The sequence below is a fragment of the Ascaphus truei genome, chromosome 14, assembly GCF_040206685.1.
Source record: "Ascaphus truei isolate aAscTru1 chromosome 14, aAscTru1.hap1, whole genome shotgun sequence".
Classification (NCBI taxonomy): domain Eukaryota; kingdom Metazoa; phylum Chordata; class Amphibia; order Anura; family Ascaphidae; genus Ascaphus; species Ascaphus truei.
In genome coordinates this window covers 4,195,026-4,222,226 of record NC_134496.1, presented here as the reverse complement: position 1 = coordinate 4,222,226, position 27,201 = coordinate 4,195,026, and the positions used below count along the sequence as shown (strand labels likewise).

Here is a 27,201-nt window from a genome sequence, read left to right as displayed (position 1 = left end):
TTGCTGAGGAGACCTGTAGTATGGGATATGGAAGTTTGTTTTAATGACCATGTCATTGGGGTTAGTTACAGGGTTGGCTGATTACCCTCAGATTCACCAGTGGGCTGCCCAAAGGGCAATGAATTTCCAAGCAGAGTTAGGATGTGATGATTCTGAAAGATAAGTGCATGAAACCAGTGATGGTGCAATGTTTATGATGGACTCTGGTTGGTCTCTCTGTGCAGTGGTAGGTTGTGATGGAGAATATGTCATGTTGAGGCTTGGGAGCTGTTAGTATGTTTTCCATGATCTTGTTTCTGGAGAGGTTTGTTAACGGCAGTATGACGGAATGGATTCTCACGGTAGTGATTTGATGGGCTTTATTTCAGCAAATAAAGAGCTTTACAGCGGAACTGCGAGCCAAACCCGAATATCACAAGTTCCTGATCGGGAAAGGGGGAGGAAACATTCGCAAGGTGCGCGATCTGACCGGAGCTCGCATCATATTCCCCACTGCCGATGACCAGGACCAGCAGCTCATCACCATCGTGGGTACAGAGGAAGCTGTAAGAGATGCTCAGAAAGAGCTGGAGAGCCTCATCAAGAGCTTGGTGAGACACTGGTTACTGATTTCAGACTTACAGGTAGAGTGTATAACATTTTAAACATCCCAAGTCTTGCAGCGAACAGTGTCCTATAAGGTGACATAATTTGACGACATAATTGAAGAATTAACTGTGCAATAGCTTGAAATGGGAAAGGTTTCCATAAACGCAACTTTTTGTTGGAGGCTCAAAGGTAACCGGAATTGCTACTATACGTCTCTGCTCTGTTAAAAAGCCATAAGCATTTAAAAATCAACAATATTGCTTTGACCTCCATATGTAGATCTCACGGTCATATCCCTGACCCTTTCCTCTGCACACAGGATAACGTTGTGGAGGACTTCATGTCGGTGGACCCCAAACATCACCGTCACTTCGTGATTCGGCGGGGACAGGTTCTGCGGGACATTGCGGAAGAGTACGGTGGTGTGACTGTCAGCTTCCCCCGCTCTGGGGTGCAGAGTGACAAAGTCACACTTAAGGGGGCAAAGGAGTGTGTGGAGGCTGCCAAGAAACGGATCCTGGACGTCATTGAGGACCTGGTAAATAAGGAGGTCCCCACCAGTCATCTGTCTTGTTTGTAATCTGAAGTCTCTTGTTGCGAGCTGGCAAGGGGCTCCCAACCATTTGTCTCCGCCTAGTCTTTGTGCAAATGAACAATCTTCCTTTGCTTGGAGACATCACAATCTTTTGTTGTCCTTAGTCCAAAGAGAAGGCTCTGGAAATGTTTGCGGTTGTAGGTGGTCAGTGATCCTTATCCTTGGGATGTCCTTGGGTGCCTTTTCTCCAAGTTCCTTGCGCCGATGCCTTTTCTGGTCCCTTTTTGTGGTGTGATCTGCTTTCTATCTGACCTTGTCTGTCCTTATGTGACCTTGCTTTCATTCTCAGGAGGCTCAGGTTACTATCGAGTGCCTGATCCCTCAGCGATACCATCGCTCCATCATGGGCCCCAAAGGATCTCGAATCCAGCAGATAACACGCGAACACGGAGTTATGATCAAATTCCCTGACCGTGAGGAGAACCCTCAAGGAGGTGAGAGGCTTTTTTGTTGCTTTTGACAGTGAGATAAGTTGCCCCTCACTTCTCATTTGATGGTTATTGGGTTTGTTCTTTGGGCGGGGATCATTCTAAATGCAGAATTCCCCTCAATGTTCCTCAACTTTCCACATTCACTTGTCTTTCTCCCTTAGCTCCCAACTCCGAGTTGTCCACACAAGAGAACGGAGACGAGGGCGCTGAGCCGAAGGTTACCGCTGACCCCGGCTCCCCGAAAAAATGTGACATAATAATCATCTCTGGACGCAAAGAGAAATGTGATTCAGCCAGTGAAGCTCTGAAGGTTTGTGAGGGATGGGAACGAGGGAGTGCAACAGTCTTTGGATGGGGATAGAGCGACCTTACAATATGGCCCCCTTAGCTACGAATCTTTGAATGGTAATAGTGAAAGCACACATTTGTGCAACACCCTTTCTCCTTAATCGCAGTTTCATAATGTAAGACCTATTCAAATGTGTTGCAAACAGAAGAACAAACTTCTCATATTATCTAACACATGTTGCTTTATTATGGGCTCATCCCCCAACTCGGCACAGCAGGTTTATCCAGTAATTCTCCCAAACAGAAAACTGCATAAGGGTTTAGGCCAAGATCAGAATGAAAATAGTGTTTTATGCAACATGTAACCTGCTTCCTTTCCTTGGGAAACTGTGGGTACAGTCTTGTCACAAAATAATTTAGGTAAAGATCCAAAATACATTTAAATGTGAGTGGCACTTTAAATCTAAAACACCCACTGCCATTGGTATTCTTTGGCCCTAGGCCGGATTCCCAAAATATTTTGGGTAGCTGCTACTGATGGGGGATACCCGGAGTACATGGGGGTGTGCTGGGGAGGTACCAGAATTGGATGTTATGTAAAAGAATACAGCTTGTGTGATGCAGGAATAAGGTGTCTCTCTCGCCAGGCTCTCGTCCCGGTCAGCATTGAGGTAGAGGTTCCGTACGACCTGCATCGTTACATCATTGGGCAAAAGGGCATCGGCATCCGCAAGATGATGGACGAGTTTGAAGTGAGTGGAAGGGGGTGGGAAGGGTTTAACACCCTTTTTGAAAGCAATGCGTTGCTGGCCTCTGGCAACAAAGGAATTCAAATAGTCCGTGGTCGGCAACCCCTGAAAGGTCCTGTATGTATGGGCAGAAAGAACGTTGCCGCAGTGTAGGACCTTCTCCTCGCCGCCTCCAGTCCGCTTCAAGCCGACACGCGGTGAATACTATCGCACTCCTCTCCTTACACTGACAACTATTGATTAGCATTGTCATTCGGCAGCAGGAAGTAGCTACGGTTCACACCACTCTCTCTGCGCGGGGGGGAGGGGAGAGCTGACTGCAGGAGTGGCCAGACGTTGAGGCTGTTGGTGAAGCCACCTGTTGCCACCAATGATTTATGTAGTAACGTTTCATGTTGGCTTCTTATTGGCTGACTTGGCATACACAATGTATTTACTTTGGCTGCCTCTGTTTACTGATTGCTCTAACATACGGATTAGCTGCATTGGTGCAGTAAGGCAACAAGCTGGTTCATATAGGAGAACACACTGCTTCTCTAATGGAAAAGCTGGGCTGCCGGCTGGGGAAGCTGTAATAAAAGGCTCCCATGGCTTTCCTGTGTTCCCAAAGTCCTCCCGTGTCATGCAGACGGGTGTCTGACCGCTATATTCTAAGCTTTGTATTTCATGCTCTTCCTGCCCAGGTCAACATCCAAGTGCCGGCTCCGGAGCTCCAGTGTGACGTAATCACCATCACCGGACTCTCTACTAATCTGGAGCGCGCCAAAGCCGGCCTTCTAGACCGCGTGCGGGAACTGCAGGCTGAGCAGGAGGACAGGGTGAGTCCGTGAAGGTGGCATCCCACTTCGTACCGGTGCTCAGCCGTGCAACCTGCATCTTTGGCAGCGACAGGGTTCATTTTTCTTTAATCTTGCCCAGGATGTTAAGATCTTAACCTTTTCTCTGCCAGAGAGGCTTGCAATGCATTGCTTGGCCCTCCACAAGCAAAACTGTTAAGTGGCAAAGGCCGTTAACAGCGTGGATCAATGTCCCTGTGTCTGCCGTCCTAAGGAAGAGCAGATGATGGTGACCGGTCCATCCTTGGTGTGCCGCTGTGGTGAACACCAGGAAAGGATTTCTGCTTTTTCACGAAGCAGAACCTATACAGGATAAAGATGAACAGACATACAATGTGTTGTGATACTTCCAGCACCCTAATGGTCATAGATTTGTCACCTTGGAAATGCTTTGTTAGCTGAGATTTGTCCGGTAGGTCAGACCGTGAACATTCCCCTACCTGCTCTTCCTACAGGCTCTGCGCAGTTTTAAACTGGTCGTCTCCGTGGACCCCAAATTTCACCCAAAGATCATTGGTCGCAAGGGAGCAGTCATCAGCCAAATCCGCTCTGAGCACGACGTCAACATCCAGTTCCCGGACAAGAACGACGAAAACCAGGTAACGCCTGCGAGGAGCAGGGAGTCTCCAGGCTCGCGGTGCTCCTTCCACTCGGCAGCCTTTTGGGAAGGTGCTGCGTCTCTGAACGTAGAAAATCATAACGCATGTCATGAAATCGGCATTCCTTCTGCACAGTGGGTTGGAGTAGCTTAAAGTAGTGGTACTGTGCATGTGTCTTGAAGTAAGCTGAAGCCTCTGGGTGATTTTTGTTTTTCGACCCCCTTGTTTTCCCCTCTGGAAACAATGTGTTGCTGGCCCCTCTGTGCTGGCTGCATAGCTGCATTTAAGCCCTTTACTGCCAATGTGCTCATCTCATGGTAGAGTTCGGAGTACCTGCAATTTAAGGCCTCAATTCAATAAGATGAGATGCAGGGTAACTAACGCATGTTAGCGATTTATTAACATCTATTCGTGGGAATGAGGTATAATTAGGGGTTCTGGTTTTCAGGGTTTATTTAAAAAAAACAATTTTAAACCGCATAAACAAAGTACATTTGAATTTGGTGTTGATCAGGGCACGTATTTTTAGTTTCCATACTCCGAATGTGTTGCCTTGTATCATCGTACCTGTGTCCAGGCCGCAAAACGAGGTGCAACCCAATAGGAAATGATACTCGTTTTCCATCTTTGATATTTTTGCACTTCCGGTTAAAAACAGCGATAACTGTGCAATAACCCATGTTGTATTGACAACGGAACAGGCTCGAGCAATATGTCTGCAAAACCTTTGTCGTGCATCTCAGTCCTGAGCGGTTTAATTCCGACATCATACGGAGCTGACCACGGGCTGAATATTTCACGGGCAGTTTAAGGTGCTGCCATTTTAAACAATGAACTGTGTGTTGCTGGGGAGGGGAGGTTACTACGTGGTTTAGTAGTCATCATCCTGTAACTGTATCTTTAGATGAGCTCTTGTTGCCGTATAAGTCCTGGTTGGAGTAAATCCTTTGTAGGTTGATAACTTTTTAAGGGATCAACAGCGTTCTTTATAGGTGGAATTATAGCGCTCAGAGCGTCGGACACAGCACAGGTGTCTTGGTCTATGGTCAAGTGCATTTCAGGGAAAGTTCTGTAAGGTTAGTCCTATTAAACTTATCAGAACCTACAATGACTCTTTCCATACATGCCAAAGTATATGCTGATTTAGTATACTTGTTGAGCAACGCTCCATAACCAGGTTGTTCGCACAGGTCAGTTTGTATTGGGATACAGGGCACCCACATAGACGCAAACATGGTGTCAGTGCACTGAAGCAGCTGGTGCAAACATGGTGTCTAGTGCACTGAAGCAGCTGGTGCAAACATGGTGTCTAGTGCACTGAAGCAGCTGGTGCAAACATGCCGAGGTGTTGAAAATAGGCAGACATGGGTTAAACTTCTGACCTGGCAATTTTTGTTTTTGGTCTCATGGGACAGGAACATTGACAACTAAATAGTTGCTCAGGAGCGGCCAACTCCAGTCATCGAGGGTCAACAGGTTAGATTTTGAGGATATCCCTGCTTCAGCACAGGTGGCTCAGTCAGACTGAGCCACCTGTGCTGAAGCAGGGATATCTTCAACCCGAGCTGTTGGTGGCCCCTGAGGGTTGGAGTTGGCTGCTCCAATGCTCAACTCGTCGAGTGCCTGCATGTTGAAGCGAAATTTCATTGCTGGCGCCTACAGGGTTTCATGGGAAAAAATCCTTGCGTTGTAATGAAAAACCGTAATACCAGTGACATCACGGTAGTAATAGGCAAGCGCCGTTGCGGGCGTGCGTTGCCTTCGCGCATAAAACACTGCCTGGTCCGCGGCCTGGCGTTCATGCGCACCAGCATCGGGACACAGACCACCCACACATACACTGACTAGCACAAGGAATTCACAGTTATTATAAATATAGAAGTGCAAATAGCTAAAACTCGTGCGTTTTGGCACTGATTGTGTGGGGTTTTTTTTTGGTTTTTAATTAAAAACATCATCACAAATACAATTTCAGTGACAAGACAGTCACTTAAAATGCACGTGCTTGGTGCACACCATTTATTTTTCTACAATTTGGGTACTATGACACCTGTAGTCAGCGATGATGATGGTCAGAATCTGATATCTTCAATGTCACTCTTTAGGATCAGATCACCATCACGGGCTACGAGAGGAACACCGAGGCTGCTCGAGATTCCATCATGCAGATCGTGGGGGACCTGGAGCAGATGGTGTCTGAGGACATCACCTTGGACCAACGTGTCCACGCCCGCATCATTGGCGGCCGCGGAAAAGCCGTACGCAAGATCATGGAAGAGTTTAAGGTGAGATCTGCAGCCCAAGATATTTCTGGAGGGTCCTGTTGGTGATTATATACATCTACCGTGTTTGGTTTCCCATGGTACAATGTACACCGAGTTCTGCGCCTCTATAGACATGGTTGGCCACCGACAGCCCAAGGACCAAAAGCAGCCTCTGACCCCCGCTGAGGTCTGACCTTATAACCGTGACATGACCTGTCGCTTTCTGTAGTTCAAAGTTGCAATAACTAGTCCTAGAAACGGGTCCATGTGTTTGTAGGTGGCTGCTGTACCTTTTAGAGGACCAAGATGAAAGTTCTTCACATGAAGGTACACCCAGACACCAAATAAGGCAGGGTGAGTAAAATTGACAAATCTGCCACCGTACTGTGTACGGCAAATAGAAATATCACTTGTGAGCACATTCACACGTCGGACAGGTCTGCAACCCTGTTTCACCATTATCTCTTGGCATACAATGCTTTCACTGCAGCCATGGGTTCTGGGTAATGACATGCAAATTAGCACTGTCAATGTTTTGCATGTTCATTTTAACATGGACCTAGGATGAAGTTATGTACAGAGCCATCAAAACCCCAGGGGTGTCTCCAAGTGTGAAACCTGTAGTTTCAGATTCTCTACACAGTATAACTTCATCAGTGGAGAACTCATATTGGTCCCTAAAAGGTATCGCAACCTACAAGGAATCTACACTTCTCTTTTAAAATACTTGTTACCTGTGTACACAAAGGGAAATCTCAGATTGGTCTATCCTTGGTTTCTTTGATCATTTATTGATTTTGGTTTGTGACAAGCCTGTGTCTGGGATTCACTTGTGCTTCTGCTTTTTTTATGGCTTCTAGTTTTCTGCCGTCCGCAAGTAATTTAGAAGCACACATTGACCCCTTCACTGCCAGCTAAGCGGTTAATGAGGCCATCTGACGTTTATAGCTGTGTGTGTGTGTGTGTGTGTGTGTGTGTGTGTGTGTGTGTGTGTGTGTTCCGTGCAATCTCATTTTGTGAATATCAACAAAAAAAACTACACGAATACAGCAATTATACATATAACAAAAATCCACAATTGTGACATGAAAATCATAATCTATACTAGTTCAATATTACCAACACAGTAACATCTCACATGTAAACGTGTACATGCATCACCCCAAAAAGATGCACACAACTTGCAAGGAGACCATATCCAAATGGACTTTTGTTTCAAAAGTGAAAGTCCAAACTGCAGTGGAGTCTGGGGCGGCTTCTGTACCAAACTTCCAAGGAAATGGCTAAAATATAACAAGAAGCAGCAAGAAGCAGCATGCGCCGTAGTGTAACATTGTACAGATATTTAATACAGATACATGGGTAGAGAATCACTCGTACAGGGTGAAATCGCACGTGGGAGCAAAAGCTTCATTTTTCCCAGCATCGGTGGAGGAGGCTCGTCGCGCTCCCAGGGGAAGGTGGACGCTCCAGAATAAAGGATTTTAGAGGTTTTTATTTTTTAACCTAAATGTCTCACTGACGATCTTAAAGCTCAACCTGTCTGGAAGCCCACGTGCTCCATCAAGCGCAGTGACGCCATTTTCTACATGTGTATCCGTATTAAATATCTTTTTACAATTTTACACTATGGTGCTCACTGCACTGCAGACCTGCACGTGAACACCCGTACAAAAGTACCCCGCGTGTTACCTTACTCCATGGCATGAGGTTGATGACCAGGACCCGATTGTAAAGTCTCCCTTTCCAATAGAAAAGAGCTAGAAGCAAACCTGGTTCTCAGACCCTAATCCCAGTGCACCCTGACTCTGAGTCTTCATTAAATTGCATATATTGGCTTACTAGCTGACATACCCGGCGTTGCCCGGGTTTTAATTTTCCTGCTCCCCCTCGCTCTCTGCTCACCCCCCTTCACTGCTCCCAACTTTAACTTAACTGTTTTCTTATTGTCATACAGATAAGGATTACAATGCAACCTGTTTCTTTTTATATTTTCCACAAAAGACAGGTGGCAGAGTGGGTGGCTGGCAGAGTGGGTGGCTGGCAGAGTGGGTGGCTGGCAGAGTGGGTGGCTGGCATGAAAGGCAGGGGTGGGGGGGGTGAAAGGCAGTAGCCGCCGAGCGGGGTGAAAGAGGAGGCGTGCGGGAGAGTGGCTGCCGAGCGAGGTGAAAGGGGGCGGGCAGGAGAGTGGCCGCCGGGCGGGAGAGAGGCGGCAGCCGGGATAGCGGGTGTGACGGCGTGAGTGTGGGCGGTGATGCGCGGGCCGGATGTAAGTTGGGAGGCAGCTTGAGAGGGATTGATGGTGGGGCGGGTATATGTGAGGCGGCGGGGTGAAGGACAGATCTGACGGGGGTGCGGATTTAGGTGGCGGGCTGGGTGTGGGTGCAGCTGGGGGGTTGCAGCGGTGCTCGGTGAGGAGGAGAATCAGTGGCTGCACTGCGTGTGTGTCTCGCTCAGAGGGGCACGTGGTGTAGCAGGGGGGAGGGGTGCGAGACAAACCGGCCAATGAGAGCCGGGGGGGAGGGGCGAGACACACCGGCGAATGAGAGCCGCGGGCGGACCGACGGACCAATCAAATGGTCTACAGGGACTCACAAACAGTTTCAGTTTTATATATATATATATAGATACGCATCATGGCAACTTTTGCACCAAATGTATCAGCGAAAAAATCCTATTGATTTTGAAATGGGATTTTTTTTTTTTTTTTTTCCCTTTGGTGCCGTTTTCTAGCGCATTTGCCTTGACGTATACCACCGCTTTTATGTCCGGGGCTCCTGGTGCTGTTTAAAATTACGAATCATGTGTTTTTATGTCATAATGCGGGATGATAATCTAACAGTCCCGTGTCCCTGTAGGTTGATATTCGCTTCCCTCAGCCTGGAGCCTCTGACCCCAACTGTGTGACCGTGATGGGTAAACCAGAGGACGTGGATGAAGCCATAGATCACTTGCTGAACCTGGAGGAGGAATATGTGAGTTTGTAGAGTACCGGGGTTAACCGTGTCCGTCTCTCGGTGCATTAGAGGTGCGCTTTGCTCATGGCTTCAGAAGGGAGTAGTTGAAAGGCTCCTAGTCGCACAGGATGCGATTTTAATCGCCTCGCAGGGTCTCCGCAAACAGGTGAATGTTTAACATTTTTATATTGCTTAAGCAGACCCCTTTGAATTGTATAATGGAGCGTTTGAATGCAGATGGAGGTGGTTCGGTAAATCCGTGCCTTCAGGTTATTCAATGACTTAGTCTCCAGTGGCAGGATCTGAATCCTTCTGAATGCAGCATAGTGACCGTGTATCTCAGCTTATGTAATATTAACACCTTGAATGCCAGAGCGGACCGCAGCATATGGCACTGGGTTGATTGGTGGGATTTAACAGTTATGAGGAGGGTAAAGCGAAGACTCGCTCTTCAAATCCCTGCAAGTCTCATTCTACTATGGCATTCAGGACATTCTCCATTGGTTGGTACCCTCCAAACACCCTCCTCTTTCCCCTCTCCCCCCTCCCCTTGGGTTTCTTGCAGCGTTCTGCTCTTATTTCTACCTTTTTTAAAGCTGCTTGTTCCGCTCCCGAAGCCTTTATTTGGTCTTTCAGCCATTTTCTACACTTGGATACAATATCCAGCCTCCCAATAGGATTCCAGGAGAGGATTAGGATGTTTGCCAGGGATTACCAACTAAAGTGAGGGAAGTTAAACGCATATTCTTTACAGTGCCGGAGGGCTGGCCACACCAGAATACCGGCATTTCCGGTTGTGATCGCCCCTGGCCGACAATCCTGAAGTGGAGGGGGCTCCACTTTCATTCTAGATGTACTGACTCCTCTGTTGGAGCAGTTGGTCCGATCATCCTCTTGAAAACCAGTATTTGTATCCTGTAAGGGCACTGTAAAGTTGAATAAAATCTATGGATTTTTAAATAGTACATGGTTATTTGGGGATCTGTGTTGTATGGGCTTGGCCATAAAGGCATTTTAGGAGGTTTGCAGCCTTAAGGGGAAGAGCTGTTCCTTTGCAAGCAAAATGAAAGAACCCCGTCCTGTCTCCCCCACTTCAGATGTCTGATGTAGTGGAGAGTGAGACGATGCAGTCTTACATGAAGCCCCACTCTCAGGAAGAGGGCAAGCCTCAGCCATCCAAGGGCTTTGTCGTGCGTGATGCTCCCTGGACAGCAGGAACTGGCAATGAGAAGGTGAGACATCACTGGTGTATGTATTTCTATTATCGATGGGAGATGCCAGGATACGTTTTGTGGTATGAGACAGGGATGGAAGCGTTGTCCTGCATGTCTGAGCTGAAACCAAAGGGATAGAAAGGAATATAAGTCTCCTATTGTTGCTCTAAATGTGGCAGCTTGATAAAAGCTGGAGTAAGTCTCTCCAGTCAGGACAGGAATTCACGTGCTTTGTATCTGTTGGTGATGGGTGATTGAGCCACAGTGCGGACTTCCACCTTGCACTCCAGCTACGGTAGCATTAGTTCTTTTTCCCGCTCAGTCTCGTCATGACGTTGGTAGAATCTCGTTCATTCTAGAACTGTTTCCGCGGGAGAACCTGTGCGATGTGTCCTCTCCTGTACTGTTCCTGTGTGATAGCAGGGGAGAACAGATGTTAGATTGCCTACATTGAAGTGTTTTTTTCCCCTCTCTCCTGTGTGTCCACATTGGTGCATGACACCTGGGATCCTGGCCCCTCTCCCTACTGGTGGTGCCAAAATCTCGTGTCTTACCCTGGAGTGTGTCTTACCCTGGAGTGTGTCTTACCCTGGAGTGTGTCTTACCCTGGAGTGTGTCTTACCCTGGAGTGTGTCTTACCCTGGAGTGTGTCTTACCCTGGAGTGTGTCTTACCCTGGAGTGTGTCTTACCCTGGAGTGTGTCTTACCCTGGAGTGTGTGTGACTGAATATCCCTATTGTAAATACCCTCCCTGGAGGGGCTAAATATTAAGCCACTAAGGAAACGCAGGGAACATTCCTGACTGTGTGTGCACGGGCTTACTGTGTGTGCACGGGCTTACTGTCCATGTGCGGGCTTACCGTGTGTGCACGGGCTTACCGTGTGTGCACGGGCTTACCGTGTGTGCACGGGCTTACCGTGTGTGCACGGGCTTACCGTGTGTGCACGGGCTTACCGTGTGTGCACGGGCTTACCGTGTGTGCACGGGCTTACTGTCCGTGCACGGGCTTACTGTCCGTGCACGGGCTTACTGTCCATGCACGGGCTTACTGTCCATGCACGGGCTTACTGTCCATGTGATCAGGTGGTGGCGCTCTGTTGTTGCTTAGCGTGTTTTACTTTGCCTCCTCTGCAGGCCCCGGACATGAGCAGCTCGGAGGATTTCCCCAGCTTTGGCGCACCAGTGGCCCATAAGACCTCTCCTTGGGGCCCCAAACGACATGGCGGCGGGAAAGGCCTGCTGCCGGCCGACATGTCTGCTTCCTGTTAACTGTCCTGTTGCTCAGCCAGATTCACTCGCCCCAGTCATCTCCTTGTCCCACTGTCCCTTCCCTTCCCCAGATCCGATGTAACCAGTCACTGCTTACACTGCAGGGATTCCCCTGGCATTCTGCAGTGTCAGGTCTCGCTGAAATGATTCAATCAGCATTTCATTTACAGGATGGGAGGGGTGTATAATTGCACCTAAACCAGCATTCTACAGGATATAGCAATAGAGAGTATCTACACACTTCCAGCCCTCCAAAGCTGCTCCTTTGTAGAAGATATCTGCCGTGCTGGCCTCTGCCGTGTGTGATTTTCTGTGGTGCCTGCTCACTGCTGTCTAACCTTCTATGATGACTCCTTTCCAGCAGTGGTAATTGCTGTTGGTATTTGGAGGGGAATGGGTTACAGCAGCTGGCGCGCCCTTCATGTCCTATGTGGGTGTCTGCTCCTTTGGTAGGAGAAGGATCAGACTTCTGGAATTGTGCAGTTATTCTTTGTGTTTTTATATTGCTGCATGAAATGCTGTTTTAAGCTGTGAGGTCAGAATTTTGAGGGCAACGCGGCCATTAGGTCACCACTTTTCTGCCCTGGTGCACTGTGGGTCTTATTAACCCTCTGTCCTGCTCAAGACCAGAATGCATTGGGAAGTTCTGTGTGAACCCTTCACTGCCAGGAAGTCATTTGGGGGGGAGGAAATATGCACAAATGGGGGGGTTTGTCAGACCCCTCCCTCTCCTGTCCTCTCATCCGGTCTATCTTGCAGCAGCTTATCGTGTTCCTAGCTGTGGAGAAGCCTAGATTTCCCCCTGACGGCATTGGGGCTGCATACATATAACCCCTTCCCTGCCAGTGGGAGACCTGCCCTGCAATGACTTGGCAGCGAAGGGGTTAATGGGCCCACCTCCTCCCAATTGTCCTGTCACCGCCCTTTCTCTTGTCCCCTTACCTCTGATGCCGGGGAAAGGGATCATCTGTTTGTCCTGGGGGGAGGGGAGGGAGGGTGACATTGGTTCCAGGATTTTCCTCCAAACCTCTCCTTGCCTCCCCCTCCCCTCTGGACATTTCTTCTTACTGTGCCTCAGTATCAACTTCCTGAGCCCCGAGGTCAGGAAATAAACATCCTTTAAAAGCCTGATTCTTTTGTGTATTTGGGATTGAGGTTGTGGGTGGTAAGTGCTGTGGTTTTAGTAGCGGTTAAAGTAATTGTCTCTGCGGAGCATGGAACATTATATGGCATTGGTTTAAGTTCTATAATATGTGATCTCTTAAAACAGTCTGTACACAACTCCGATTTTAGGTTTAACTGTTTTATACCAACACCACTTTTTGGGGTTCAAAGAGATTAATATAAAGCAATCTAATTGCCCACATTGGAATGTGAATGGGGCAATAGTGGGATGGATCCGATTTACTCTCATTTTGTTTTTATATTACAATCTGCCTGTAGTCATATCAATGGTTAGGAAGCACCATTAACAGTAAAGTTTACCACCTTTCTGTGTTACGTCTACACTACAAACTACACAGACAAACAACTATCAAACGTTGCAATGTGCCACACAGCTCTGCGACTTGAATATAATCACATAAAGTGGCAACAGTCCACAGTACAGTAGGGTTGGAAGGATATACAAATACAATTTCCGCAGTAATATACACTGGTGCAGTAGGTGAGGAGGGCTCAGCTCCCAGGTGTCTTAAAGTAATAAAGGGAGAATGAAAACTACTGTAGGTACCGGAGGAGGAGGAGCGGGTGTATTTCTGAAATCTCGTTCTCATGGCTTTATAGCAGATGATCTGTATTATGGTTGAGGTAGAAGATTGAGGATTTCAAATGGATGATGTAGAAGCTTCCTTGAAGTGAGTTTTCAGGTCATCTTTAAGTGGATGGTGGGTTGGGGGGGGGGGAAGAGTGTTGCAGTGTAGGAAATACAATAATAACTTTATTTCGTATAGCGCTTTTCTCCCAATGAGACTCAAAATGCTTCACAATTGCAATATAGTACGCAGCATTGTACATAGGATTTTTACAGACAGTCGCCCTTACAATCTCTGGTGCCTGAGACACATGGAGATGAAGTGACTTGCCCAAGGTCACAAGCCGACAGCGGCATTTGAACCAGGTTATCCTGCTTCAAATTCTGTCATTGTTTAGTCTGTGCCTTTACTCGCTAAACTGCTCCTTCAGCCCAATTTGTGTGGCACGTGGCTGTTGAAGTCTTGGAGGCGATAATGGATCGCAAAGATGGCATGTTGGGAGTGTTTAGAAAAGTTGAGATGTATTGAGGGGATGTAGTGTTGGTAGCTATTGTAGGGACTTAAACAGAGGGGATGTGGCAGAGCAGTACAGTATGTGGTAACAGTTAGTCTGGCTGCAGCACTCGGAATGAACGATTGATTGAGAGAGGATGTTATTAGAGTAGTTATGTGAGAGATTGAGGGAGTAGATTTGGATGTTGGATGGATGGATTCCACCAAATCATTCCACTTCTGGAATATTGGCAAAGGCGCATGGGATGAGGGAGGAATTGAAAAGTACTTCAACCAATGGCGTTGTAATTTGTTTATAGTGAAGATCAGTATAGGGTTGGAATTGGAGTGAGAAGTTATGTTTTGGACATATTGCATTTGAAGTATCTGTGCCACCCAAAAGGAAATGGCAGAGACACGATTACTGGTCTGGAGGGAGAGTATTCTGGAGAGGTAGATTTGGTTCCCATTACCTTTTTACTTATGTCCAAAAGTGTATGTATGTATGTAGCGCCATTAATGTACATAGTGCTTCACAGCAGTAATACAAGTGACAATCAAATAACAAGTAATACAAATAACATAAAGGGAAGTGCTTCAGACATAAGGTTACTTTTAAGGAAAATGAGTCCCTGCAATGAAGATCTTACAATCTAATTGGTAGGTAGGAAGAACGTACAGACACAGTAGGAGGGTGTTCTGGAAAGTGCGTCTACAAGGGGCCAAGGTTTATGTATGAGGTGTAAAGTATCAGCTACTCATGAGTCGTTAAGCAGGTGGGTCTTAAAGGTGGATAGAGATGGTGCTAGTCGGATATTGAGAAGGGCATTCCAGAGGTGTGGGGCCGTCCGTTAAAGGTTTAAGACGGGAGAGGGCTTTAGATACAAAGTGGTAGAGAGAAGACATCCTTGAGCAGAACGCAAGAGTCGGGACAGTGTATAGTGAGAAATTAGGGCTGAGATGTAAGGATTAACACATACATTCCCAGTAAACTCAAACTCCAATACCCACCACATCATATGATGTAGTGGGTATTGTCGTTTGAGCATACTGGGAATGTGTGTGTTAATCAATTGCTAGCTGGCAACAGTTGGTTAGAGGTAGGTGGCCCCTCACAGAGCTCACCCCTCCCCACCTTTTTAACATGGGAGGTTTTTTATTTTGCTGTATGGATAGGACTCACTGGTTGTTTCCCCCTCATACAGAGGTAAAGGTTCACAGTTTAAGGACCTGCAAATTTGGTTATACCTTGACGTTGGTATGCAGGCTTATGATGCTTTGGCCATAGGGTTTAACTAAATAATCTAATCTTAAATAACCAAGAAAATTTAGTTTATTAAGTATTTAAACGTTATACTTCATACCATTATATGTTTTGTCAATTAGATGTAGCATTGGCTCCCCTGTCTTTTGCTGAGATGTAAGGAGGAGCAGAAGAGTGTAAAGCTTTAAAAGTGAGGATGAAAATTGAGTGTGTGATATGGCATTTGATTGTAAGCCAGAAGAGGGATTTCAGCAGGGGAGACGCCGAGACAGATTTAGGAAAGAGTAGAGGGATTCTGGCGGCAGCGTTTGTCATAGATTTGTATGGGTGACAGGAATGGACAGCAGGGGGTTACAGCAGTCGAGACGGGAAAGAATGAGGGCCTGTGTCCGTTTTAGCAGTTGATAACAGAGGAAAGGGCACATATTTGTAATATTGCAGAGAAAACTTTTAGCTACCTTTTTTGAACGTGAGAGGTGTCGAGTGTGACCTCTAGGTCACTTCATCCCACACATAAAGATTGAAGTGCAGATGCAAGGGACTGTAGCCTAGTGGGGATTTAAGAATTGAGAAATGTGTATGTTTGGCAAGGGATAAAGCAGTGTTAAGTGAATTTGTAGTGAAGGAAATCTTTAGAACGAGACTTGCTCCAGTGAAGTTCATTGTTAGAGGTAGCTAGTGTGTCTGGGGCTGAAGAAAAGAGCTGCAGGTGGTGGCAAAAGCAGCTTGGTCTAGTGAAGATGAGGATATTGCTGTAGGTGGTTATTGCTAGCTGTGGGTAGGTAGGATAAGGTAGGTGAGGGGGTTTGTGTTTTCAGAATCTTAGGCTCTTGAGTGAGCAAGTTGAGTAAAGTGAGCTGGTAATATTGCATGTTGAAGGAGAGCAAGTGGTTATCCGAGGGAGGGAGGGTAGGTTGTGTTGGAAAAACAAGCAGAGATGAGACTACAAGGTCAAGGGAGTTTCTGACATGGGTGGAAGAGTTGGTCCACTGAGACCAAAAGGTGTAGGGCAGCAGAAACGAGGGGCTGGTCAGTGGCTATATTAAAATTCTAAAATGAGGATTTCTGACTAAATGAATGGTGATATGGGCGATAGTAAGGGCGCTGTAGTATGGGACCAATAACAAAGTTTGGTGTATAAGAAAACAGTGGATGAGAAGGTGATATAATGATCATTGCAAGTAAGTGTTCATGAAGGTATTCAGTTGACAGATGTTCCCTGAAAGCAGGGTTACGTGATGTCACAATTCCCCAACTTCATTGGGAATGTCCCACTTCAATAAAGAACAATACTCAGCCTCTCACGGTCTATCTTCTTAATGATCACCCACTTCCTGATACTGAGAAACATGTGCAGCTGCTGAATCAGAATCCAGGAGACACAGAAGCGGCAGCGCACAGCGAGAACGAAGGGAGTAGGGTCCAAATAATACAAAAAAAATTAAAAATTAAATTTTATGGCTAGACATGTAGACGGAGGTAAACCGCCTGTGTTTCGTACAAAGGTACTTTATCAAGTACTTTGATAACAGTTTTTGGGAATAAGTGCTATTTGTATTTGTTATTTATGATTGTCACGTGTATTACTACTATGAAGTGCTTTGTACATTAATGGCGCTATATAAATAAAGACAGCTCAATAACCACAGCTCATACTGTTGAGCTGTGAAATATTGGTTGATTATTTTTATTTAGAAAATTGTTTTACCTTGGAAAAATTACATTGAATTTCCTTGTTTTCAATTTATGTCCTGGTCCAAAATAAGTTGACCACATTAAAATGTCGAACTTATAAACAGCCAAAGTCCTGAATGGACTTGGGCAGAAGGCAGCTTTGAGAGACTGGTATAGTTCTAGAAGTAGGGAGTTTTAGTAAGTAAAGGAAGAGCCACTGGATTCTTTATTGAACCTTGGAATCTGATGCTGGCTTCCGGAGGTGGATCTGTGGAGACGAGGGCTGTGTATAATAATAATAATAATAATAGGGGTGAGAACTGAAACTGTCTAACTTGTCTAGTGAGGATCTGAAGGTAAAATGGGAAAAACAGACGCTGCATGCATACATAATAGTATCGGCAGCATAAATGTACATAGAAGCGATCTTACAAACTGTGGCCAGGTCATTTATAGAGACAAGAAACAAGTAAGGGTCCCAGAAGTGACATCAATTTTATTTTTCCCCTTTCTGAATTTTGCAGGGTGTTAATACATTTTTTTTTTTTTTTTATTAAAGATATACAAAGTTGCAAACAGCAACACCAAAAAACTATATATAGATGTGGAGGCAGGGGAGTAAAGGGAATAGACACAAAAACAAAGCGCACAACGCACATAGTGAAGTATAGTAAAAATATATAAATTTACTAAAAAGTTAAAGGTTCTGCATACATCAATAATGAATAAAACAAGCAATTGGTTAGTGGGGTTACCACACGATGAATCAGGCGGAGCGTCAGCTGTTCAGCGAAGGCGGTTGAGATAGCAGGAACACAACCGTCGTCGGCGGCCAGGAAAGGAACCTCCGTGGAGTCCTGTGCCACACACGCTCGTTCAATGGTTACCGGATGGTAAAGCCGGTAAAATGTCCCGTTGCGGAGTACAGAAACCTCTGTGAGTCCCACACGCCAGACTTGGAACACTAACAGCGCCGCTCAGTTCCGTGGTGCGCCTGCCGATGACGTCATAGGATTCTCCTCTGCTTCAAAGCGCAGGGGAAAGTCCAGGGCAGCATCAGACATGCAGAGCGGCGTGTGATCGTGAGAGGGGCAGGGAGGGGAAACCAAGCGTTGGGCGTAGCTTTACACAGCACTCAGGTTTGGATCAGATTAAGGAGCAAAATCTTCCAACGCGTTTCGTAACTGAAAGTAACTTCTTCAGGGAATGCAGACAGCTGGAGGAGTACACACATGTATACCCAGCAGAGCCCAATTGATGGCTCAGGTTTCAAATTACCGCACCAATCAGTGAGAGTGCACGGGACTGCCCCTCAGCCATCCACAAACATTGATGTACAATGAATAAAAGAAACAAAGAAATATAAAATACATAGAAATACATAATGCATTTGTGACCAAATTCTGAAAGAGAAAAAGCCACAATTACAGATACACAAATAGGATGAAGCATGTTATAACAAATGTAAATGGAATTGGAAAGCACACGTCCACATAGAAGGATAAAGATCGGTATAGAGACCAGATGTCTGTCTTCATTTAACCCTTTGGGGGTCAGGGAACCAAATTTATAAATCCAAAAGGTTTCTTGGTAGGAGAGGCTCTTAATCCTATCACCTCCTCTCCTTTCCATAGGGACAACTTTGATGCCTTTAAACATCAATTTAGAAGGATCTTTATTATGATGAAATGTGTAATGACGCGATAGGCTGTGCTTCTCATACCCATTTTTTATATTTCTAATGTGCTCCTGTATACGGATCTTTAAACATCTTTTGGTGCGGCATACATACTGGAGACCACACTCACAGTTAACCAAATAAAATAATCCCTGTAAATTCATATACATACAATGCTGGGAATATCAAATCATACACATTGACTAGAAATGAATACATCGCATAAATATTGATCAATAAAATCACAGCAAAGAAAGATAATACCACAAAAAAGGAGTCGTGGAAAAAAAAGTCCAATATACATAACCAAAAAAGGGAAAAAATATAGCAAAGGGTCAATGTTTCAGCATATTGACCCTTCTGGCCCATTCCTACGTTTATATGTAAAAAAGTGATCGCATTGAAGTCAATATTTCAAAGAAGAGATTCTCAGCTGTGAATCGGCAGAATGCTGCACAGGAAAGCCATGGTTTCCTATATAACCATTTTAGAAAAAAAGCCATCTGGTGACATGCTGATCAGAAAGTCAGTCTAGTTTAACCTCCGTGCCGTAACGAGGTCTGTCCAAATCAGTCAACTATACCGGTAGAGTGGGTGACGTCACCATTTGCCGACGAAGCAAACATCGACTACGGTGGCTGTCATGGTCCAATATTTTCTGTGATATAGAGGGTGCATTTGGAGAGCATTCTCCCTAGGCAACAGCGTTGTCCTAGAGATAATAGTTTCCCATCCTTTGAGGGACACAATATGGAGAGTATCAAAAACTGCATAAAAGGGAAAAGATGTTATAGAAAAAAGGCGTAGATCGAGTCACCTCCCGCCCCCCAAAAAAACCTGAATTCGTTATTCATACCTAAGCGAATCACTGTATGAAGTCTCAATCTTCAGACAACGACTGTGTCCAAATCAAACATGAAAGAATATGTAGATATGACCTCAAGGTTAATGTACAAATAAGTGTTCTACATATTGGGGGAATAGTGCTTAGTGTTGCCTATGGCAGTGAACACAAATAGCCTGGATGGCACAATAAATATCTCTCCACAGTAAAGATAAAAGTCCAGAATATGACAATCCAAAAAGTAGTAGCAGGAATGAGGAACTCACTGTGGATCTTCAATGTGTCCTGTCTGCCCTTGGAATCCATTGAGGACATACTGTGGCGTGCAGAATCTGCTTGGTAGAAGTAGAACAGAAGCTTGTGGAAAAAGGCAGAGAATTACCAGATGAATGAAAAGATCCATTAGAGGCTCACATATGAAAAAAAAATATAGACTTTATTTGATCATTCAAGACCTTCAAACGATAAAATAGGAACCAGCGCGTTTTGGGCATACTGCCCTTTTTCAAGATGTAAAACTGGCATTTTTAAATTCTCAGATTTTGGCATGAAGGTGATGTCACTCGCTACCGACGGCCGACCTCACGCTCCTCCGTATGGTATAGGGAGCGAGTCCCCATTGGCTAAAGAAATGTTAAACAATTATAACTTTTAATAGTTTTTTGGAAAAGCACAACCAGGGTATTGTGGTTGGTGAGATCACGGCGTCACGTACACGAGGACCATCGAGCGCACATCCCACATGGGAGCGCGCAATCCGGCTGGTCCATTGGGTTTTGAACCAAAAACTATTTTAATAAACATCAACAAACTATATAAAAAAAATATATAATATATAAAAAAAGAATATATATAAAATCACATATTGAAACAATCAGTTACGTTAAATATAAGGGGAAAAGGGGTGGGGTGCTGAGCACGTGCATTTTAAGTGAAACTCATTTGTCTTTTGTAATTGTTTTGTCACAGAAATTGTATTTGTGATGGTGTTTTTAATTCAAAATCAAAACACAATTTCAGTGACAAAATGTTTCACTTACAACGCTCTGCACACACCCCCCCGTTTTAGCTATTTGCACTTCTATATTTATACTAACTGAATTCCTCGTGTTTATTTGTCTCTGTGAATGTGCACGTGACAGGGTGTGTGGGTGACTGACTGTTTTCTGACCTGGGTGGGTGGGTAACTGGTTGTTTGACTGACTGGATGGGTGACCCACCTGTGCAGCAGAGATTTCGATGTGAAGCAGGCATAGGAAGGGGTTCAGTCGGGTCCATTCATGTTGCGGCCAAATTCTGGGGTCCTGCGCATGCGTGCGTTACTGAGCCTGCGCACGGCGCCAGGTGGGCATGCGACGGAGGCCTGAGCATCCTTCTGCGCATGTGTGATGCGCCGGAGGCAGATGGATTCTTCTGTGCATGTGCACTGGCGAATCTGTGCATGCGTGAAATGCCGGAGGGTTGCGGATCCTTCTGCCCATGAGCACCGGACACCTCTGTGCATGCGCGATGCGCCGGATGCCCGCCGATCCTTCTGCGCATTCCGAGGCCCACGGCCGTTTCTGCGTCATGACGTCACTTCTGTCATGTGTTTTTGTGATAACAGGAAATTTTCCCCATCAAAACACTGTAGGTGCCGGAAAAGAAGTTTCACTTCAAAAAGTGAATTCAAAGAACCACATTTGAGAATTGACACAGCAAGCCAAGTGAAGGAATAGAACATGGAAGCAAGGACGAGGGAAGGGGAGGAGGAGCAAGGGGGAGGGGAGGGTGGAAAAACAGGGGGGGGGGGGAACAGAGGGGGAGAATTGGGAAGGGAAAGAATCAATATTGCATAAAGTAATCCAAACATATAAAAGTCAAAATAGCCTGGAGGGTAATATGGAAGGCGTAATAGTCAATGCTAGGGAATATAAATATAGTGTAGTATAATTTGACCCTCCACTCAACCTAGGATGGGGGCTAAATATATTTATATATATATATATCAAAACAAACAAAGAATGAAGTAGCTAATATCATGAAAGGTGCTTGGTGGGGTGGCTAGATATTGACTTATACACATTGATAGAGACTAAAAAATATATAAAAAATATAAAGACTAAATCACTAATTGTATTAAGATTGAAATTACCTACATATTATATATAAAAAATGATTATTAAAATAGGTTAGCGAAATTTATTATAACAAAAATGAAAAAAGTGAAAAAGTACAAAATAAAAAATGAAAAAATGAAAAAAACCTTCAGTATAAAAAGTCCTGTTCCAATGATAAGTGCACCAGGTTCTTGCTGCCCGTTTCAAAGGGATCACCAGTCCCTGACCATATCTCATAAAAAAAGAAAAGAAAAAACAGGCGCACACCTAGTGCATTAACATAATAAAATTTGTATTTCAAGGAACATAAAATCTGTAAAATGCCCACTCACAAGGATAAAGCAATAAATAGCGTGTATGAGATTGACTCTCATATGCCGTCAGCTTAGTCCTCACAGTGCGGTTCCAGGTACTGGCGTCGTCACGTGACCCTCCTCGTGTAGCCGGTGAACCGGTGAACCGGTGAACCGGAAGCGGAAACTCGCACTCAGTGTTCGGCTAGAAGGAGTCCCTCCGGACAGCAATGCCCTCGATGTCCTCTATATTGAAATTGGAGCCTTGTAGTACACACAGAGGAAAAGGTTTCTGGCAGCAAGCAGCAACAGTGATCGTGGGCAAATGGCGGTCACAATCTAGTCACTCCCTACGCGTTTCTTCATCGATGATGACTTCTTCAACATGATGAAATCCGTTAACCGGAAGAAACGCATAGGGCACGTGGTTTTGAGGAGCTACGTTGGTGGAGTAGCTCGTGCGTCTTCTGCCAGGAAGGGGAGGACTTTCCCTGAGCCGCATGCCGTATCCAGTATTATCTGTCAGGAACTACAGACTGTTTACCTGATTTGCCGGAGGGACATCTGATCGTGACACACCGGCAGCAGTGAGGTCTGATGTATTGAAGCAAGCGGTCGGCGCATGGGTTTACCCATACAATGCTTATTTTGCATTGACAAATTGTGAGTGTGCATTTGTCTTGATATCTTTTATGAAAATTTTGGCATTGGATTTTAAACATGGATCGGGCGCTTTTTCTCTTTTTTCTCCATATACACACACACACACACACACACACACACACACACACACACACACACACACACACACACACACACACACACACACACACACACACACACACACCTCTGTATTTTCAGTCAAAACCACCAAATATGGGCCATATCACCTACACCTGCACATCCTCTCCAACAGAGATTTATGGCCCCCCAGGAAGATCTGCCTCAACCTTTGAGGAGTAAGGTACGATCTAAAAATAATTTTATAGATAGTCTCTTTTGTTATTGTGCATATAGATGTATTTGTTGCGTTGTCCCATATATCTTCCCATGAGATCTCCGTCTGGAGATCATGAGCCCATTGTTCCATATAACGGTGGATGCAGGAAACATTAACATATAGAGAAATAAGAGTTGGTATGAGTCGAGATAAGCCCCCCTTGATAGTTTCCATTTCTACATAACTCTTCAAATACAGAGCTATCCAGGGAAATCCCGCCCAGGGACAGATGCATGACATAATGATAAACTTGTAAAAATCTAAACACTTCAGACCCTGTGAAAGAATATTTCTGACAAAATTCCCTGAGGTTTAACAGTTTACGTTTAAATAGCAAATCCCCAAATGTCTTTAATATTCTTAGCCTTCCATATATCAAAACTACTAGTAAACAATCCCGGACCAGAGTCTGGGTTATCAAAAATGGGGATACGTCTCGAAGGAACTGATATTATCTCATATTGAGATTTAACAATTTGCCAAATCTTAAGGGAGAATCTTATTACCGCCAAATTCAAAATGGTCGGGTCTAAGACACTTTGCAATATTTCTATTCCATAGAAGAGCCGCTGAATATATTTTCTAAATCTACCCACCTATATTGGTTTCTCAGGGAATGCCAAAACATAATCTGCTTCAGATGGGATGCTAAATAATATTTCTTAATGTCTGGGACCGCCATTCCTCCTCTTTCTCTGGGTGCAAGCAAAACTGACCTTGTGACTCTTGGTCTTTTATTATCCCATGTAAACAACATTTTATTCTGTAAATCCTTTATATATTTTATCGGGATAGAGACCGGAAGTATCTGGAAACAATAAAACAATTTTGGGAGAACATTCATCTTGACTGATATAATACGGTCCATCCAAGAAATTTGGTATCCGTTCCATATTAAAAGATCGCATTTGATTCTTGTGAAAAGTTCTGGATAGTTATATTTATAAAGAGATTGGTACTTTTTTGAGAGAAAAATCCTGTAATATTTAAATCTTGATTTATTTCAATGGTAATTGAAATTTAATTCGCTTTACTTCAGAATCTGATAAAGTTAAATTTACTGCTTCTGATTTGGCCGAATTTATTTTATATCCTGAAAGAGAACCAAACTCAGAAATTACTTCTTGTAAATTGGGAAGGGAAATCAGGGGATTAGAGATCGTCAGAATAATATCATCAGCAAACAAAGATAATTTAACATTTTCTGGGCCGATTTTAATATCTTGTATGTTTGTTTTTTTCATATTTTAGTTGCAAGAGCCTCAATCGTTACCGCAAAAAGCAGTGGAGATAAGGGACAACCCCGCTTAGTACCATTTCTGATTTTAATTTGATTGAATTCCCATCCAGGCATTTTTAGTGAAGCCATTGGAGAATCATTTAAGGCCTGGACCCCTTTCAGAAATGGACCCGAAAAAACAAACGCTTCCATTGTTTGGTCTAGAAAGTCCCATTTAATTCTGTCAAATGTTTTTTCAGCATTTAAACTCAATAACATCGCTTTAGTTATAGAACATTTTATATAATCTATTATGTTAATAATCTTACGTGTGTTATCAAAGGCTTGACGCTTACTTATATACTGTATTAGGTGGGAAGAATTGGAATTAATCTATTCACACATATTTTACTACAAATTTTTAAATCCATATTAAGAAGAGATATTGGCCTAGGCCCTATACTCATGCAACTCATTCAATATTTACCTTCTTTAGGTATAACTTTAGAAATTTGCATAGGAATATGGGTACCCTTTAAAAAGCTATTAAACAGATCTAGAAGATGTGGCGCTAAAATGTTGAGATACTTTTTATAATAGATATTTGAGAGCCCGCCCGGGCTTGGGACTTTTGAGGGTTTCAAAACCTTGATAACCTCTCCTAGTTCTATTATATTTATCTTAGCATTAAGACCCTTCAGATCTTCCGTGGACAACTTTGGGAGATCACAAACCCGTAAATACCTATTTGTTCTATGGAAGTTTTATTGAGATTGGGGTCTAATGAATCCAGATTATACAATCGTTTATAATATTTAAAAAACTCCTCAGCAATTTGGAAAGGGTTATATGTGACCTCCCCGTTACCCCGTCTTAGTGCCGAGACTTGCACCTTAGTTCTAACCACTCTTAATTTACTTGCGAGTAACCCATCTGCTTTATTACCCTTAGGTCTGAAGGGTCCACTTTTCTGTATCTTCCAATCTTTAACTTTGTAATTAATCTCTGGCCTGGCATAGAAGTTTATAAATCTCCCTACATGGGCGCTTTTTATGCTTCTGTTCTAACGTAATTATTTTTGTTGTTAACGTTCCCTGGTTGAGATTTTTAATTTTTTTCCTATATGAGGCTATCAAAATAAATTGTCCTCTAATAGAGTCTTTATGGGCTTCCCATAGGGTAGTCGGGTTCTCAACTGAACCTTAATTTATCCTGAAGTAATCTACTGAGTTCCCTATATCCTTCTCGATGATTTTAATCTGATTTAAAAGCGATTAATTTAAACGCCACTGGAAAAAAATGGGTCTAATAAAGGGGGGTTTCAGAACCATTTCCACTGTTGTATGGTCCGACTTGTTATTGGACCCATTTGTGTCTGGGTGACTCGATCCAAAAGATTTTCCAAAACAAATATATAGTTAATTCTTGTATAGATATCGTGAGGGGGAGGGTAAAATGTATAATCTCTTTGGTTTTTATTTTTAATGCGCCAAGCGTCTTCGAGTATGAATTATTTTGTCAGCTTCCTAAAACTTTTTGATTTGTTGAATACTTCATTGGCTAACTTTTGGTTTGGTAACAAGGACTTGTCTAAATCGGGGTTCTGGGTCATATTAAAATCTCCACCTAATATATCCCCTGGAGGGGTCTTCCCAATTTTTTCTAATATTAATTTCATAAATTCAATTTGCTGATCATTAGGAGCATATAAATTCCATAAAGTAACCCCAATTCCAGACAAAAGACCCCTTACCATTATAAATCTACCCTCCTTCTCACTTTATTTCTTCTATTTGAAACAGAACATCTTGTTTTAACAAGATACCTACCCCTTTTTTCTGCTTGGTAAAGGATGAGTCATGTGTGCGTGTGTCGGTGTCATTACCTGGTCTCGATGCTTTACTATGAACCGCTTTAAGGAACGGAGGCAACTCCTCCCTGTTGATCAGGGGGGTACTTGTGGGGGGGGGGGGGGGGAACATGGAAGGGGAAAAGAGTTAGAAAAAATAAAACAAAAAAGAGTTATGGGAAGGGTGGACGTAACACCTTTTAACTATTGGTCCCTCTCTGGGCTTTTTTTTTTTTTTTTTTTTTTTTTTTAGATTTGGTCCAAATAGGGAGGGGGCAGGGGCATGAGCCTCGATGTCCATGGGGCTCACAAAACTGTTAACTAGAACTCCTTCTTACCCACTCCTCCACAATTCTTAACTTCTAAATTCCGGCCCCTCAAATGAAAAAACTGGAGAGCAAACATTTATCTCCGGATCAATGTAACAATCTTTTCCTCTTATCCTAATTGTTTTTTACTTCCTACAGAATTTACTACTTATAGCTTTAATATTTTGAATTATTATTTTGGTCCCTAGCAAGATTAGTATGATAAGTAAAATGTATTTACCCACAGACATTTAACAAAAATAACTTTGAGTCTTTTAGAAAACCGTCCTTCTCTTAGTTCCATGGTTCCCCTCACAGGCCCAGAGGGCTTTAGTGAATAATCTCCCCACTATTGAACCATTTATCAATGTTATGGTAACACAGGTCCTTCAAACTTCATATAACTTAAAAAAATTACAGTCCAGGGGGCCTGTATTAATAGGGTGACCAGATTTTGAAAATGAAAAACCGGGACACATTTTTTTTTTAAATATATATATAACAGTTTATTTATTGTAGTACACTTATACTTTACTACCATTAGAGAGAGTGTGTGTGTTTGTGTGTGTGTGTGTGTGTGTGTGTGTGTGTGTGTGTGTGTGTGTGTGTGTGTGTGTGTGTGTGTGTGTGTGTGTGTGTGTGTGTGTGTGTACACCTCAATAATCGAACAACAAAAAAAAACCCAGATGTGAATGATTCTGAACCCCTTAACCAGTGTCAGGATGCCCCCTCTTCACAATTTCTAAAAGCAGCAATCCCGCCTGGGATCTTACCTGATCCGCAGTCCCTCAAGGTACTATACTAGAGGGGAGGTGTTCCTTACCTGTCTTCCGATGTCTCCCGCGTGAAATTTGAGTCAGATATGGAAGAAAGCAGAGTAGGTTACTTCGGTGTAGGTATACGGCAGTTAAGATAAGACAGAGGGTGAGGGAGACA

At 44.1% G+C, this 27,201-nt stretch overlaps 1 protein-coding gene and 1 long non-coding RNA gene across 2 annotated transcripts in view; one reads left to right on the top strand and one right to left on the bottom strand.

The window, feature by feature from the left end:
- The window catches only part of HDLBP (high density lipoprotein binding protein), a 40,110-nt gene extending 27,188 nt beyond the window's left edge, over positions 1-12,922 (top strand). The window contains exons 18-28 of the mRNA XM_075569562.1: positions 369-590; positions 908-1,126; positions 1,473-1,617; positions 1,776-1,924; positions 2,550-2,654; positions 3,335-3,469; positions 3,943-4,086; positions 6,192-6,371; positions 9,209-9,325; positions 10,405-10,539; positions 11,657-12,922. Coding sequence (XP_075425677.1) covers positions 369-590; positions 908-1,126; positions 1,473-1,617; positions 1,776-1,924; positions 2,550-2,654; positions 3,335-3,469; positions 3,943-4,086; positions 6,192-6,371; positions 9,209-9,325; positions 10,405-10,539; positions 11,657-11,791 — 1,686 coding nt within the window. The 3' untranslated portion in view covers positions 11,792-12,922. The remainder of the gene's footprint in view (positions 1-368; positions 591-907; positions 1,127-1,472; positions 1,618-1,775; positions 1,925-2,549; positions 2,655-3,334; positions 3,470-3,942; positions 4,087-6,191; positions 6,372-9,208; positions 9,326-10,404; positions 10,540-11,656) is intronic.
- A 4,719-nt stretch (positions 12,923-17,641) lies between these two features.
- On the bottom strand, positions 17,642-21,226 carry LOC142465566 (uncharacterized). Its single transcript, XR_012787925.1, has 2 exons — positions 20,718-21,226; positions 17,642-19,854 (listed from the first exon to the last, which is right to left on the bottom strand). It is a non-coding gene; the product is annotated as an uncharacterized LOC142465566 (long non-coding RNA).
- Positions 21,227-27,201: the final 5,975 nt, after the last annotated feature.